At 48.1% G+C, this 16,411-nt stretch overlaps 1 protein-coding gene across 8 annotated transcripts in view; it reads left to right on the top strand.

Annotated features, from left to right (window-relative positions):
- DOP1B (DOP1 leucine zipper like protein B) overlaps positions 1–16,411 on the top strand; it is a 107,087-nt gene that overhangs the window by 54,363 nt on the left and 36,313 nt on the right. For all 8 annotated transcript variants that reach the window (XR_013448990.1, XR_013449008.1, XM_078075104.1 and 5 more), the window contains 7 exons: positions 897–999; positions 2,038–2,229; positions 4,466–5,150; positions 7,350–7,621; positions 14,491–14,643; positions 15,340–15,440; positions 16,134–16,324. Coding sequence is in view for 6 of the 8 variants with exons in the window: in XM_078075104.1 (XP_077931230.1) it covers positions 897–999; positions 2,038–2,229; positions 4,466–5,150; positions 7,350–7,621; positions 14,491–14,643; positions 15,340–15,440; positions 16,134–16,324 (1,697 nt within the window). In the remaining 2 variants the exon portion in view is untranslated. The remainder of the gene's footprint in view (positions 1–896; positions 1,000–2,037; positions 2,230–4,465; positions 5,151–7,349; positions 7,622–14,490; positions 14,644–15,339; positions 15,441–16,133; positions 16,325–16,411) is intronic.

Here is a 16,411-nt window from a genome sequence, read left to right as displayed (position 1 = left end):
TCTGCAGCCTGCTGTTTTGGGGGTTGGCTAGCCGTCCTCCGGAGATCTGTCTGTACATACCGCTGAAACACCAGCTTCCATTTTTTCGTTGTTGCAATAGTACTTTGTCCTGTCTCTTCACAGGCCTATGCGGGGTTCCCTTAGAGCAGACTGGGAGAACGGTTGCTGGGTTCGTGTACACAGTTCAAGAGAGGCCTTCTTGTCTTGCTCAGACTCCAAGATAACTAAGTGCTAATTTGCAGTGAAGACAATTAACTCAGGTTGAGTTGTCCTGTGATTGGAGATGAATCCAAAGTTACTCTGTTTTGAGAACCAACATGTATATGTTTTTTTAACTCACCTATTTAACCAGTTGCCTGCTTATTTAAAAAGAAGTGTTACGTTTTAGTATGAGCAGCTCCCAATAGAGCTGACTCTATGGAAGCCGGAGAAGCTAAGCAGCTCGTGTGGATGAGCTCATGGGTGTCATGCGAGAGGAGCTGTCTCAGGTTGCTCCCACAGCAGGGGGGACCACTGTTCAGCCCCTGTCTTCTCTAGCCAGGCAGCTTCCCTCGGAACATGCCATTGGTTTGGGGTGGGGTACCTAGCACTTGCTGCTGTCCATGGAGCTCCAGATCCGCTGGGTGTGGCATCCCACCTGGGCATGGGTCCGCCCTCATCTGAACTGACGAAGTTCAAGTCTGAGTGAACCTGTTTTGGAGACAAGCAAATTCAAGACACAGACTGACAGTTCTCTGTGTCCGATAGTTTTAGTCACTAAAGCTTACTTACTAGAAAGACAGAGCTGCCTTTCATTATGTTTGAGATAGAGTAACTTGATTGGACATCATAAGAAATGCTCGAAGCTATTACAGGAGAAAGAATTGATTTGATTTTCTTTCCCGTGACTTATGTAGACCAGCGAAGCGGAGTTACACTGTTGGGAAGAGCATCAGCCCTCCCCCGACGGTGTCAGAGCTCTGCACCCTCCTGGTGTTCCTTCTGGATGTTATCCCCTTGGTAAGGCCCCTTGCCGGGAAGAGGGCTCCATGCGTGCTTGTTTATGTTCTGGTTTGTGTCCTTGGCCTGATAATCCTCACCTTCCTGAAAAGTGGGTGTGCATAAATACACAACACTTTCAATGTTTTGGCATGAAAGATGTAGCTGAATGTAATCTCTTATGTCTTTTATGTCTTATTTAAAAGAGGTTATAAAACTTTGAGCCAGTTGTAACTGGCCTGAGCCAAAGTTATGTCAACCAGAGGTGGATAGCATCACCCTGCACTTCAGTTGTTCAGGAGTGAGAGTAAATGTATTTCTAGGTAAAACTGTGCTGTTGGCTAATTTTGTCAAAGGAAACTAGTTTCCTTAATATAGAAATAAATGTGGCAATGATCTTCTGTTAAGAAAAGTAAAGACACTTGAGGGGCACCTGGGTGGCTCAGTCGGTTGAGCGTCTGACTCTTGATTTCAGCTCAGGTCATGCTCTCAGGGCCCTGAGATCAAGCCTCACATGGGGCTCTGTGCTGAGTGCGGAGCCTTTAAGATTCTCTCTCTCCCCCTGCCCTTCCTCTGCTCATGCACTCTTGCTCGCACATACGCTCTCTCTCTTAAATAAATAAATAAATCTTTAAAAAAAAAAAACATAAAAAAGGTAAAGACACTTGAAAAGAGAAGAAGAATGTCCATTGATTTGTCTAGATTAAAAAGAAGTATTTTGTTCTCTGATTTGGGAATGAACATGAAACTTATTCATGCTCTAAAAAAATTGACTTTTCAGGGCACCTGGGTGGCTCAGTCCATTGAGTGTCTGACTTTGGCTCAGGTCATGATCTCAGGGTCCTGGGATCGAGCCCCGCATTGGGCTCCCTGCTCAGCGGGGTGTCTCCTTGTCCCTCTGCTCCTCCCCCGCTCGTTCTCACTCTCTCTCTCATATCTCATAAATAAATAAAATCTTTTAAAAAATTGACTTTTTTTAAGGCGCCATTTTGAGGTGCATTTTTTTTTTCTGACCAGAAATTGGAAACCTGTTAGTTAACTCATGTCTGTTTTCCACAGGAACTTTACTCCGAAGTGCAAACCCAGTACCTCCCTCAGGTGCTGGGCTGTCTGGTGCAGCCTTTGGCCGAGGAGATGGAGGTGTTAAGCTTACCCGAGCTGACGCATGCCTTGAAGACATGTTTCAAAGTGCTCAGCAAGGTCCAGATGCCACCTTCCTACCTGGACATGGAGCCCGCAAGTGGAAGCACGGTACGCCCCCGAGGAGCTGACGGGGTTCTCTGGGCTGGGCTTATACCTTCCTGGGAGCGGGAAGTAATTAGGGTTGGTTAGGGTAGGAGTAAAGATCAGAGGGTATAAAGGTAATATCTAAAATATGCTGCTAAAATCCTCAAATACTTCCCAACAGCTTTTAGCGTGGAAGCTGACCACCCCCCTTCCCTTTGCGCACCCCCGCCACTTCCTCCAACAGTTACTGGTTCGATTCAGCTCACTGTCCAGACCTTGTTACGTGTGTGTATTTGTGTGATGTTGGTGTCTTTTTAAACACATAAGTGAGGGCGCCTGGGTGGCTCTGTCCGTTGATCATCTGCCTTCGGCTCAGGTCATGATCACGGAGTCCTGGGATCGAGTTCCGCATCGGGCTCCCTGCTCCACGGGGAGCCTGCTTCTCCCTCTGCCCCTCACCCTGCTCGTGCTCGCTCGTGCACTCTCTCTCTCACCCTCTCTCTCAAATAAATAAATAAAATTTAAAAAATAAAAATAAACACAGAAGTGAGATATTCATTTACTTGGGCTGCAGTAACGAAGTACCACTGACTGACTTAAATAAGAGGACATTATTGTCCCACGGTTCTGGAGGTCAGAAACCCGAGGTGCCGGTGTGGGCAGGGTTGGTTTTCTCTGAGTGGGGGGGGAGGGCGAGTCTGCTCCGTCCTCTGTCCCAGCTCTGGTGGCGCTGGCAGTCTCTGGTGTCCCTCTGCTGTAGACTCGTCACCCTGCTCTGTCTTCATCCCCGCCCTGTCTGTGTCCAGATTTCCTTTTTGTAAGGACATCAGTCATGTTGGATTGGGGCCCACCCTAATGAGCTCATTTTAACCTGACCATCTGCAAAGAGCCTATTTCCAAATAAGGTCACATTTAGAAGTATCGGGGGCAGGACTACTTCATCTTTTGAGGGGGACCGAGTTCAACCCATAACATACACTGTTCTCTGACTTGCTTTGGTTCTCAGTGTTCTGGGGACCTCGTTCCATATGTAGAGATATCTTCCTCTCGTGTAGTTTCTATGGGATAGTCTGGGTGCGGCTTTACTCTGTCTTCCGCTCTTCCCCATCAAGGGCATTTAGGTGATTTCTGGTTTTTCACTATTACCAGCAGCGCTGCACTAAGCATCCTTGCACAGCTGGTTTTGTGGTTGCAGGTTTCTCTGAAGGATCAATCCCTCTCCATGCGTTGCAGTCAAACCCATTTCTTTTTAAACTGGGAGAGATGCATGCTCCTTCTAAATTGGCAAGGATGTTGCCAAATGGTCCTCCCAGAAGATGGTAACAGCGTCCCCCAAGCAGTTTGAGGCCTGCAGTCATTGGATTATTTTTATTTTTTACTTCGCTTAAAGCTTTGAAAACTCTGCCCTTGACACCCATTCAGTGCAGCTGTGGGCGGGAGCGCAAGCCGACCGGACAGCGGGCACTCCACAAAGGGAGCTGCTCCCAGCTCAGGGTGCAGACTCACTCACAGACTGTTAATTTCCCTTCCAAAGTTAGTCCTTTTATTTTTTTTCTAGCTATCATAGCTAATTTTTAAAAATCCCTTAAATGATTGAAGATACAAAGTCAAGCATGTGTCTTCAAACATAATTATTAATGTTTCACAAAGTGTGTACTATTTCATTGTTTCCTATAGAGCACAGTGGTTTAAATGCTGCAATGTTTTAAATTTAATGGAATATTCTTCACGTTAGCAGTGTAAGAGGAGAGGTTGGCTGATTAAAGGTTGCAGTGTCATCCCTTTGAAAAAGCCATGGAGTGTGTGCAGATGGGCGGATGGGTACTATATATACACGGGTAAACACTTTATTCTGGCTTTCTGCTCTCATTTTATCTCTTCATGCCTTTATTTTATCCTCAGCCCAATGTCCTCGTTCAGTTTTTTAATTTAAATATGTCAGACACTGTTTTTAAATAACGTTTTTGAACCTTGAACCTAAATAAATAATACAAAGTGGGCTCAAAACCCGCCTTCCCAGAGAGCGTGGGGTCCCAGCAGCCTCCTCTTTGGACTTGCTCCCCGTCCTTCCCCGTGCTATGCCTTCTTCATTTTATTATACACTTTTACACAGGGGTTCTCTTGGTGCAGAGAATAAGGATTTCGAAAAACAGGAAGTACCTATTCATGGTTTGCCCGATTCAGCTGATACTTGAATCCCTTGGCTTCACGAGATGGGTACAACACAAATTTCCTTTTTTTTTTTTTTTTTTTTTTGCAGAGTCCAGTAAAAGGTGAAAACAGTGAAATGATTATAGACACAAAGGCAGTGATTCCGGCTGATGAAGATGCTTCGTTTCCTCCCCTTAAATCTGAAGACAGCGGGATCGGGCTCAGCGCCTCGTCGCCAGAGCTCTCGGAGCGCTGGAGGGTCCCCAGGGTTTCTCCCGAAAAAGATGATGTTTGGAAGAAGGGTGGGAGTATGCAGAGGACGTTTCTTTGCATCCAGGAGCTGATTGCCAACTTTGCCCACAAGAACATTTTTGGAGTGCAGCTGACGGGGTCTGGAGAAGAGAGCAAGTGTGAAGAGCCCGCGGGCCGGAGGGACGAGGGCGGGCTGCCGAGCTCGGCGGGCAGCGACTCCGACAGGAAGAGCCCGTGGGACGCAAAGCCCATCAGCGTGCCCCAGTTTAAGCAGATGCTCTCAGACTTGTTCACAGCTCGAGGGTCTCCATTTAAGACAAAAAGTGCAGAGTTACCATCGCCTCTGCCCAGGAGCCCTGGCCGAAAAACGGAGGGGGACTGGGCTGTGGAGCAGGTGGTCATGGAGCTGGGCAGCTCGCGAGAGGGCTGCCGGGAGGCCTTCGCTGCCGCCTGCCGCCTGCTGCTGGACTGCGCCACCTTCCCCGTCTACCTGTCCGAGCAGGAGACGGAGCGGCTCTGCGAAACGCTCTTCCAGCTTCCCGGTGAGAGGGCTGCGCCCCCCACCCCCCCGGGGTCCGCCCTGAGGTGTCCTGTCATGTAGCTGGTGTTGACAGACAAGCCAAAACCCCCTCTGCCACGTGCGCTTTTGTCGTTCGTGGTGTGTGCTTTTGACTTGCTTCTTGAAGATGGCAGATTGGTGAGGCTGGGACCGCATTTTTAAACTTGAGGTGTCCCGCACAGCCCATTAAGAGGTCTGGAACATAAAAGGTGCTTCGTGATAATCAGGAAATAGACGAGGTCATCAGACCGGTTGTTAAGGATTTGTGTTCGTTTGCTAAGATTGCCATAACGAAGTACCACAAACTAAGTGACTTAAACAACAAAAATGTACTGCCTCACAGTTCTGGAGGCAGAAGTCTGAGATCAGCATATTGGCAGGGCTGTTCTCCCTTTGAAGGTTCAGAAGGATGTGCTCTAGCCTCGCCCCTAGCTTCTGGTAGTTCCTTGGCTCATGGCATCATAACTCCAGTCTTTGCGTGGATTCCCCCTGTGTATGTGTATACATCCTGTGCTCAGTTTCCTTTTTATAAGGGCACCAGTTATATTGGATTAGGGGCCCACTCTAATATGACCTTGTCTGAACTCATTACATCGGCATCAACCCTATTTCCAAATAAGGTCACATTCTCAGGTCCTAAAGGGACTTATGACTGCAACATAAGAATTTTGGGGAGTTGGGGGGGACACAGTTCAACCCATAACAGGCAGTGTCTTTGGAGCTCAGGCTGCCATAACAGAATACCATAGATTGAGTGGCTTAAGCAACAGAAATTTCTTTCTCAGAGTTCTGAAGCCTGGAAGTTTGAGATCAGAGTGCCAGCATCATCAGTTTCTGATGAGAGCTCTCCCCTTGGTTATAGATGGCCACCTTCTCACAGGGTGCTCACATCCTGGGGGTATGGGGGGTCTCGCTGGTGTCTGTTCTTATAGGGGCACTAATCCCATCATGAGGGCCCCACCTCTGAATACCATCACATTAGGCATTGGGGCTTCAGCATATGGATTTGGGGCAGACACAATTCAGTCCTTAGCAGGCAGTGAACACTTTAAAGAAAAAAGAGAGGAAGGTGGAAAACAAGAAAGAAGTGATTAAGTTGGTGGGAACACAGGACCAAGCTGTCCCCTTTTGTAGTCATTACAGTAAACTTCCTGTGTAGTTTGTCTCTTGGCTCATCAGCTGCAGATAACACTGTACTTGGAGGCTCAGCACTTAGAATTCAAGTCCACAGTTTATTTTGGGCCTCTTTTTTTTTTTTTAAGATTTTATTTATTCATTTGAGACAGAGACAGAGCATGAGCGGTGGAGGGGCAGAGGGAGAGGGAGAGGCAGGCTCCCTGCTGAGTGGGGAGTCCAGTGTGGGGCTGGATCCCAGGACCCTGGGATCATGACCTGAGCCGAAGTCAGACGCTTAACCATCTGAGCCACCCAGGCACCCCTATTTTGGGCCATTTTTAAAGCTAATGCCATGTGTCCCACCATCAAGAGAGCTTGGAAAAACATTTTGAACTCTATACCCACAAATGTGGATTTACTATATGTAAATTTAAAAGAAGTTTGTAACATGAGTTCTACTATATGTAAATTTTAAAAATAAGGGGCGCCTGGGTGGCTTAGTCGTTAAGCGTCTGCCTTCGGCTCAGGTCATGATCCCAGGGTCCTGGGATCGAGCCCTGCATCGGGCTCCCTGCTCGGCGGTAAACCTGCTTCTCCCTTTCCCACTCTCCCTGCTTGTGTTCCCTCTCTCGCTGTGTCCCTCTCTGTCAAAAAATAAATAAAATCTTAAAAAAAAATTAAAAATATATTTTCTTAAATAAAAGACGGACACTGAGTCATCTCAAAATCCTGAGATTGACATTTTTAGAATTCGAATAACCTGACCAGCTTTTTTTTTTTTTTTTAAGATTTTATTTATTTATTCATGAGAGACAGAGAGAGAGACAGAGGCAGAGGGAGAAGCAGGCTCCCCGCGGAGTAGGGAGCCCGATGCGGGACTCGATCCCAGGACCCTGGGATCATGACCTGAGCCGAAGGCAGACGCTTAACCGACTGAGCCACCCAGGCGTCCCTAACCTGACCAGCTTTTAAAAGCCACTGACTTGTGGCTCTCAGGGTGTCTTAGAATCTGCCCATTGCGAGCCACCTTCACGTGGTTTTGTCTGTCTGACTGGCTTCCTTGCAGGAGCCGGCGATTGCAGTTTCCCGTTGTGGCTGAAATCCCTCATGACCGTTAGCTGCTGTGTGACCGACTGCTTCCTCCAGAACGTGGCCATCTCCACCCTGCTGGAGGTGATCAACCATTCCCAGTCCCTAGCCCTTGTCATCGAAGACAAGATGAAACGCTATAAAAGCTGTGGACACAACCCATTTTTCGGCAAGCTGCAGATGGTGACAGTTCCTCCCATTGGTCCAGGAATATTGAAAGTCATTGCGGAGAAGACAGACTTCTATCAGGTATTTCCCACTGGGAGGAGGTGGGCGAGACCCACTTCCCAACCATCTGTTTAAAGTCCGCGAGGTGGTAGTCACCGTGGTCGGGATATGGCGGCTCTCGTGACAGCCCCAGAGGGTCGTTTGAGACCTGTGCCTGCCTTGCCTACCCCCTGTCCCAGGCTGTGGCACAGTTTCTGGCTCTGCAGCAAGAGTTCGGTAAATATTTGTGCTCCGTTTTAGGCTGACCGGACTTCACATGTAAGGATTGTTAAGTTACTTATCTAAATATGCGGAAGAAGAGACTGTGCCCTAATTTATGAGGTTAAAGGCTGTGAAGCTAGTTAACCTCAAGGAAAACCTAGTTCTTGGCAAACTTAGGAAGGATTATTGCTGAAGATGGTGAGCAGGTGTTGCGTCCCTCTTTGAGGAGACAAAGTAAAATCACTTAAAGCTACATATGATAGGGCTCATTTAATTGCAAAGAGCTAAAAGCAGTTCCGGCGAGCTCATGAGAAAAAGTGAAGTTTATTATAGAGATAGTGCCCATGGATGCCAAAGGGCAAGAGCGGAATGCAGCTGGGTCTCACGGGGTGTCACCTGGGGGGGCTGTTAGATCCTGAGGCTGCTCCCTCTGCACCTCGCTCGGCCAAGGGGGTGCCCAGGGGTCACCTCACTAACTTGGTTGCCACTTGACCTTCAGTCTGCCTCATGACCCTCAAGTTTGGTTCCTATAGTTAATGATGCTTGGATGTCTTTCCCTCAAGTCTGAACTAATGGGTCGGGGCTGAGGCACCCTTGGGTCAGCACCTTCTGCTTCTCCGGCCCACGCAGCATTGACGGGTAGGAGGTCCTGTGGTGCAGAGAGGGATGTGGCCACTCCCCGGGACCTGCGGTGATGGGGCCGCAGACCACCCTGAAAAATTTTGACACTTAGGAAGAGAGATTTTGTATATTTTATGGGTGAATGAGATACGGAAACTCTACTGTCCCTTCAGGTCCTAACAGCCCGTGCACTTTTGAAAGCCTTTGAAATAGGCTGCCCTTTCCCTGTTTGGGAGGAGCTCTTCTCAAGCAGGTCACGTAACTGAGGCCGCCTCTCAGCTTTGTTTCTTTCTGTTGTTGTTAATAACAGCTATGTTTAGCTATAATCCACGTACCATACAAATCACCCACTTGAAGTGTGCAATTCAGTGGTTTTTACTGTATTCACAGAAGTGTGCCATTTTACTTACTGTTTTCCCTGTTTTTTGTTATCCCTCCTTTACTCTTTTCTTTTTCAGCAAATGGATATTTTCCAAGTAATGTTTTAATCGCTTTAATGATTTTTCTCAATGTGTTTTTGGAGCTGTGTGTTTCTGCATGTTCCAGTAATAGCACAGTGATGCCTGTATGCCTGGTGTTTTACTCAGTTTTTTTTTTAAGATTTTATTTATTTATTTGAGAGAGAGAGCGAGTGAGAGACCACTAGCAGGGGGAGCTGGGGCAGGCAGAGGGCGAGGGAGGAGCAGGCTTCCCACTGAGCAGGGAGCCTGACACGGGGCTCAATCCCATGTCTCCAAGATCATGACCGGAGCCGAAGGCAGACACTTAACCGACTGAGCCACCCAGGTGCCCTCCTCAACCTTTTCAAAAAACTCAGTTGAAAGAAAGGAGACATGCATTTACTCTGTCTTTTTAGAGCTACCCGGTTACCTTTACTGGTGCTTTTTGTATGGATTTGATTGACTATCTGGGGTCAGTTGTTTTCACCTCGAAGAACTTTCTTTAGTGTTTCTGTTTTGTTTTGATTTTTTTTTAATTTAAATTCAGTTAATTAACATATAGTGTATTATGAGTTTCAGAGGTAGAATTTAGTGATTCATCAGTTGTATACAATACCCAGTGCTCATTCCATGAAGTGCCCTCCTTAATGCCCATCCCCCATTTACCCCATTCCCCCACCAGAACTTCCTTCAGTGTTTCATATTATAAGACAGGTCTGCTAGCAACAAATTCACTCAGTGTTTGTTATCTGGAAATGTCTTTATTTCTCCTTTTATGGAAGATAGTTTTACTAGATATAATGTTCTTGGTTAGGTTTTTTCTTTTCTTTCAAAACTTGGAATATAAGAATAAATTATACTTTAATCAGCCACTAATAACCTTGAATATGCAATATTTAAGTAAAGCAGCACCTCTTTTGAGAGAGAGAGCACGTGTGCACGGTGCATGGGGGAGGGGGTGTGGGAAGCAGAGGGAGAGAGAATCCTAAGCAGGCTCCACACCCAGCATGGAGCCCATCGCAGGGCTTGATCTCACAACCCTGAGATCATGACCTGAGCCAAAATCAAGAGTCAGATGCTTAACCAACTAAGCCACCCAGGCGCCCCAACAGCACTTTTTCAATAATCCGTAACAAATGCTCATGTGAATGTTTGAACTCACATTGGAATTCACCATTTGGAGACATGATCCCACTGTCTTCTTGCCTCTGGCATTTCTTTGAAAAGGCAGCTCTTCTTCTTGGGTTTCCCTTGTTAATGAGGAGTGGTTTTTCTCTTGTTGCTTTCAAGATTTTCTCTCTGTCTTTGTTAACATCTCATTGTGGTGTGTCCAGTGTGGATCCTGTGGAGTGTATCCCACTTGGAATTCTTCAAGCTTCTTGAATATATAGATTAATGTTCTTTTATCAGTTTGGGGAAGTTTTTGTCCACTACTTCTGCATATATTTCCCCTGCTCCTTTCTCTTTCTCCTCCCCCAGCACTCCCTCTGTGGGTGTGCTGCTGCCCTTGACGGTGGCCCACATCTCTCTAAGGCCCTATGCATTTTTCATCATTCTTTTTTCTCTCTGTTCTTCAGATTGCATCATTTCTCTCAATCCATTTTCTTCACCAAGTCTTCCTTCTGTCCGTTCAGATGAGCCACTTAGTCCCCTGAGGGGTGAAAGTTTCATTTCAGTTATTATACTTTCAGTTCCAGAATTTCCATTTGTTTTTGTTGTTGTTGTTTTTGCCTTTTTTTTCTTTTTTTCTTTTTTCTTTTTTTTATACCACTTTCCTTCTCCATTCCTGGCCCTTCACTGTGGATTCAGTCTGTACATGGGCCCTAGCCTTCCCCTGCCTCCCTCTTCTATGCTGCTACATGCAAGTGTGTTTCTGAATGTTCCAGTGATACCTGTGTGCCTCGTGTTTTACTCAACCTTTTTTTTTTTTTTTTTAAGATTTCATTTATTTATTAGAGCGAGCGAGAGAGAACACAAGTAGGGGGAGCAGCAGAGGCAGAGGGAGAAGGAGGCTCCCCACCGAGCAGGGAGCCAGATGCAGGACTCGATCCCAGGACCCCGAGATCATGACCTGAGCTGAAGGCAGACGCTTAACGACTGAGCCATTGTTGATATCGTCTGCTTGATGGGAAATTGTCATCATGCCTTCCTTTACTTATTTAAACATGGTTTCCTTTAGTTATTTGAACAGACTTATAATGGCTACTTTGAGGTCTTTGTTGAATAAATCTGACACCCAGTTGCTCTCACAGATACCTTCGTTGCCCACTTTTTTCCCTTGTGTGAGTGTCATATTTTCTTGTTTCTTTGCATGTTTTATTATTTTACAATTTTTATTGAAGACTGGATATTTTAGATAATGTATCATAGCAATTTTACTGTATTCTGGCCCCCTCCCCCCCACCAATCTTGATTTGTCCTCATCTGTTGTTCACTGTTTGGTGACTTGCCTAGACTGTTTTGGTGGAGTCTGTCTCCCCTGCCATGTGAGTCCTTTGGCGCTGCTCCCTGGAGGGATGTATGGTCACCCTGCAATGGCAGTGATCTTAGCAGGGTTCTCACTGACCGTCTCTTTCCCTGCTCTCTCTATAAGCTGTCTCTGTCAGTATCACACCCAGCCGTTAGGCTCCACGAACTGCTGGCTGGCTCGCTACTCTTGCGTTTTCAACAGTGTCCAAAGGCATACATTACTGCACAGTCTGGTAGTTTTTTGAGGCCAGTCTATGGGTTGTTTTGTTTACGTACAAGGGTTCTTCCTAGCTATCTCTTGTCCTGGTTGTTCCTGATAAACGAGCTGGCCTGTGGTTTAACTTGTTGCTGTTGCGGAGCCACCAGGCTTGTGGTACTTACTTACTACAGAATTCCGTTGTTCTTGCGAGCACTCCTAGGCTCGAACTTCCTCACACTTTCCTTGAGGGAGCCTTCTGTGTCATGGCCTGCCCCTCGCTCTGGGCAGTCTCTGCATCCCATTGCTCAGAAAGAGCTGGGACTGAGACAGTTACCTGTTTCTCTTGGAGGGCTAGCCCTGCGGGTTGCCCTCAGGGGCCCTGGCCTCTGGTCATCTGAGCTTCTCGGCTCATGTAACATACCCCACAAGCACATAGGGTAAGAACAGTGGGAACCCCAGTGGGAACCCCAGCACCCCTGGCCTGCAGTGTCTGGATACAGCCTCCACCCAGGAGTGGGGATGAGGCGTGAAATGCTGTGGTCTGCTCGTTCATGGAGATGCAGAGCCTTGGACTGGGACCTGGGGGGAGGGGACTCCTCCTGGAGTGGATAGTCACGTTCCTTGTCACACCAAGCTGGGCTGAGCGGGGTGGATAGAGTCGCAGTTCACTGCCACAGACTTGTTGCTTTTACTGGAATTTAGTAGATTTTCTTGAATAAATGTTTCTTTATTGCCTGAATGCCCTTAAGATAATTTCCAGAGACTCTAAATGTTTGATTGTTTTATTTTTTTATAATTTTCATGAGTTATGGTATTTTTTTCTGGGAGAGTTTACAGAGCTCCTCACACAGCCAGACTAACTTGTGTACTCAGACCCCATCTACGGTGCCAGGTCCTGGCGGAGCCTTATTTGATTGCTGTTCGGCCTGAGCCCCTCATCCCCCGCTCCTTTGCTTTCTTACCAGAGTTGAGTCTGTGTGGATCTCAGGACCAGGAACAGTGTTAATACAGCAGCAGTGACTGGGCACATCCTTCCTTGCTCCTGCATATATCTGAGAAGTGTGGGGTCACTGTGTTATAAGGCGCAGGGACTAGAACAGAAGAAAGAATTTGGTCTGTGAATCTTTGGAAAGCTATCCATAGAATAAAAATGACTGCATTAAATACTCTTGTTTTGATGATGTACCCTTAATGATGTTTTTGGAAAGTAGGCTTTTCTGAGTTCTTTCTGAAGCCTTGATTTTTATTTTGAGTCCGATTGGTGCATATCTGAGTCCTTACCACTTGCCGGGCACTGGAGTGCACTTTATAGAGCATCCAGCCTCGTCCAGAGCGGCCGCAGTGGCTGGTGCCTGCCCATGTCAACATGCTGGATGGCAGGCAGCGAAAACATCTGCACCAGCAGCCAGGCCACGCCCCAGTTCTCGGACTCCAGGTGTAGGGCTGGTTCCAGATCTCCTAGCCCTTTTCTCATTCCCACAGAACAACCCACATGCCAGTGTTTGCGATGCCCACGATGCAAAGAATAAGGTCCACTATCCCACGAGTGCCCTGACCTTTCTAATCAGGTGGTAATGGCAGAATTCAGTTCACTGAGAAAGGGTTTAGGACATGGGGACTGAGAAGCTTAACACAGATGAAGGAGCAGGCGTGTGTTTTGTGACCAACACCAACTCCTTAACGCTTCAAAAAACATTGTTTTAAAACTTCCAGAGTCTCTTCCACGTAAATTTGCCCCCAGGGGCTACAAGTAAGGGGACTACTCTACTTAATCAAAAGTTTTGTATCAGAGGTTTCATTGCAATTCGATAATTGGAAATCACATTCCCTTAGATTAAAAAAGTAATGAAAATAATGGTTAGAGGCTCGAGCCAGTCAATGGTTAATTTGATCTAAGCAGAGAAGATAGTTTTGTCAAATAGAAATAAATGGGCCAAAAGAAGTCATTTGACCTGAGATGTACTTAAAAATATCACAGTCTGTGAGGCGTGGTCTTTTCCCATGACCTGGAAGAATGCCTTCAGAAATTCCGTCCCGGAAATGGGGCCAGCCTTCCCCTTGAGTCTCACCCAGTTGGGTCAGGCACCCCTCTGGTGCTCCCTGGGACTTCGGGGGGGGGGGGGGGCTGCAGCCAGCTCCAGGCCCCGTATGTTTAAAGAGCTGAGATCAGGGCTGAGGAGATGGAGGACTTGATTTGGGATGGGATTTGTGTCCTGAAAGTGAGCTGGGCATCTGCTGTGGCACTGTGCACAGAGATGGGAACAGACAGGTTTGTGGCATTAAAGCTGAAAGCCACGATTCTTGGTCAGTACCGCGTGGTGACGGATGTCTGCCAACCCTGGGTGGTAAGGTGCTGTCAGCGTGTCTGCGTCGAGCTTGGCGACCAGTGCAAATGCTCCACAGTTCCCGGAGCCCACGGCTCTGCGCCCCCGGTGCCAGCACACAGTGAGGCTGGGTCAAGTGTGCTTGTCGAAAGGATTTGCCAGCCAGTAGGTTCTTGCTTCCAGTTGATTTCCTCTCTGAAAGTAATGTTACTGTCTGGGCAAGAGCTGCAGTGTGCTTAGCTGCAAGTTCAGACTTCCAAGTTTCAGGGAGCACCTGGCTGGCTCATCGGATAGAGCACACCATGCCTGATCCCAGGGTCATGAGTTCAAGCCCCACATGGCCATAGAGCTTACTGAAAAAACAAAAAGAGTAGTCTTGGGGTGCCTGGCTGACTCAGTAGAGCATGTGACTCCTGATCCCAGGATCATGAGTTCGAGCCCTACATTGGGTATAGAGACACCTCCAAGTTTAACCTATAACATCGCCTGGTGGGGTTTGGTTTGGTTTGCTTCATTTTGTTTGTTGGTGGTACTTCTTTGTATATTGAGGATCCAGTTCCTTGGGGCTGGGATTGGACTGGCACAAGGAAGAAGTGTGGGTGCTGCCTGTGTTCACACAGTCTCCCTTCTGCCCAGAGGGTGGCTCGTGTGCTTTGGAGTCAGCTGAACAAGGAGACCCGGGAGCATCACATCACCTGTGTAGAGTTGTTCTACCGGCTGCACTGCCTGGCCCCAACGGCCAACATCTGTGAAGATATCATCTGCCATGCCCTCCTGGACCCTGACAAGGTAAGTCTTTGCAGCCTGTCATCTCTGTCCTGCAGAGATCCCGACTGCCAGGCCACCCATCCCTGTATGTGCCCGGCGTAGGCTCACATGTACTCCACCCTTCTGGGGCTCAGGGGACATCCTGATCAATAAGCAGAGGTGTCACAGAATCTCAGGATTGGGAGGCCTTCAGAAGCACTGGCCATCCCCTTTAGAGTCCCAAAAACATGGGTTGTGTCCATATTAAGACTCACCAGGGAAATCTCCCCCAACTCCCATGATGTTTGCAGGACACTGAGTGCTTGCAGGGATCCTAGAGCCACTGGTGAAGGAGGCAGTCGTAGAGAATGCGTCACCCTGGCCATCCTTTGCAGTCAAGTTGTGTCCTTGCTCTCTGAGCCACTTGGGCCTGGCACGTCCAAGGTGTGTGATCTTGCGATCTTCGACCACAGGCCCAGGTGTGACCCTGGACATGGGCTAATGTGGAGTCTTGAAAATATGCTTTACTGTGTTCAAGTGAGCAAGGAAAAGAGGATGCAGGTCTTCCTTCCCACTGGCCAAGTGGGACCCCAGGCACACCAAGAGCCCAGCACCGCTGCTGATGTTGCTGTCATTCTGCTGAGCTCTTGTTTGTCACTAAAGTCGGGTTTGCTGTGACTGCAAACAGTGTGCTGTGAGGGAAGTAGATGCCTCACTCCCGTTTATTTCCTCATCAAGGGGACAAGACTGGAAGCTCTGTTCAGGTTTTCCGTCATCTGGCACCTGACCAGAGAGACACAGGGCAGTCGTGTGACATCTCACAACCGCTCCTTTGATAGGTAAGATGGTCCTCGTGGGTACATGACCCTTCATGCATAGGACACTTTGCCGAGGTTCCTGGGCAGTGTGTTGGGGCCGGGAGGGGAGATGTGTAAAATTGATAGCATGACCCCATTTTCTGGATGCACAGCAAACGATTCCCATGATCCCCTGAGTGACTTTAGGCCAGACTCATGTGAATACGTAGTAGGAATTTTCTTATTTTCGTCCTGGTGGGAGGAAGCCCAATACATCAGAATCACCTGAGCAGCTTTGAGGACATGCCTCGTGAGGGAACCTTTGTAGGGAAATGGAGGTGGTCTGGGTCTTTATCAGGGCAGTGGCTACCCTGAGTGTGGACACTTGAGTGTCATCGACCGTGTGAATGTGAATTTTATTGCAGTATAATCTGTTGCACTTTAAAAAAAAAAAATTCCCTTCCTTGTTTCCATGTGTCTGGGGCCAGACACACGGCCTTAGAGAAATGCCAGCTGATTCTGATGCTGGGGGTCCACCCCCACAGTCAATTTAATCAATTTGGGGTGAAGCCTGGGCATCAGGATTTTAAAAGCTCCCCCAGTGATTCTAGGGTGGAAATCCCTTGTCTTTGTCTGCTTGGGTCTCCTAAGCCCAGCATGGGTGAAGCTCCCCACGGGCATCCTGGTGCACGGGATCACCAGACGCTGGCTCTATGGTACCCTTCCCACCCACAGATCCCTGTTTGTCGTGCTGGACAGTCTGGCCTGCACGGACGGCGCCATCAGCGCGGCAGCCCAGGGCTGGCTGGTGCGGGCGCTCTCCCTTGGTGATGTGGCGCGCATCCTGGAACCCATGCTCCTTCTCCTGCTCCAGCCCAAAACCCAGAGGACCTCCATTCACTGCCTCAAGCAGGAGAACTCAGCGGGTGAGCACACCTCCCAGGGCGGCCGGGGGAGCTCTGTGTCCCCAGGGGCCTCTGGGCCTGGGAGGGAGCAAGTGACCGCCTGGACCC

Source organism: Halichoerus grypus, chromosome 1, assembly GCF_964656455.1.
Source record: "Halichoerus grypus chromosome 1, mHalGry1.hap1.1, whole genome shotgun sequence".
Taxonomy (NCBI): Eukaryota; Metazoa; Chordata; class Mammalia; order Carnivora; family Phocidae; genus Halichoerus; species Halichoerus grypus.
This window is presented reverse-complemented; position numbering and strand designations above follow the sequence as displayed.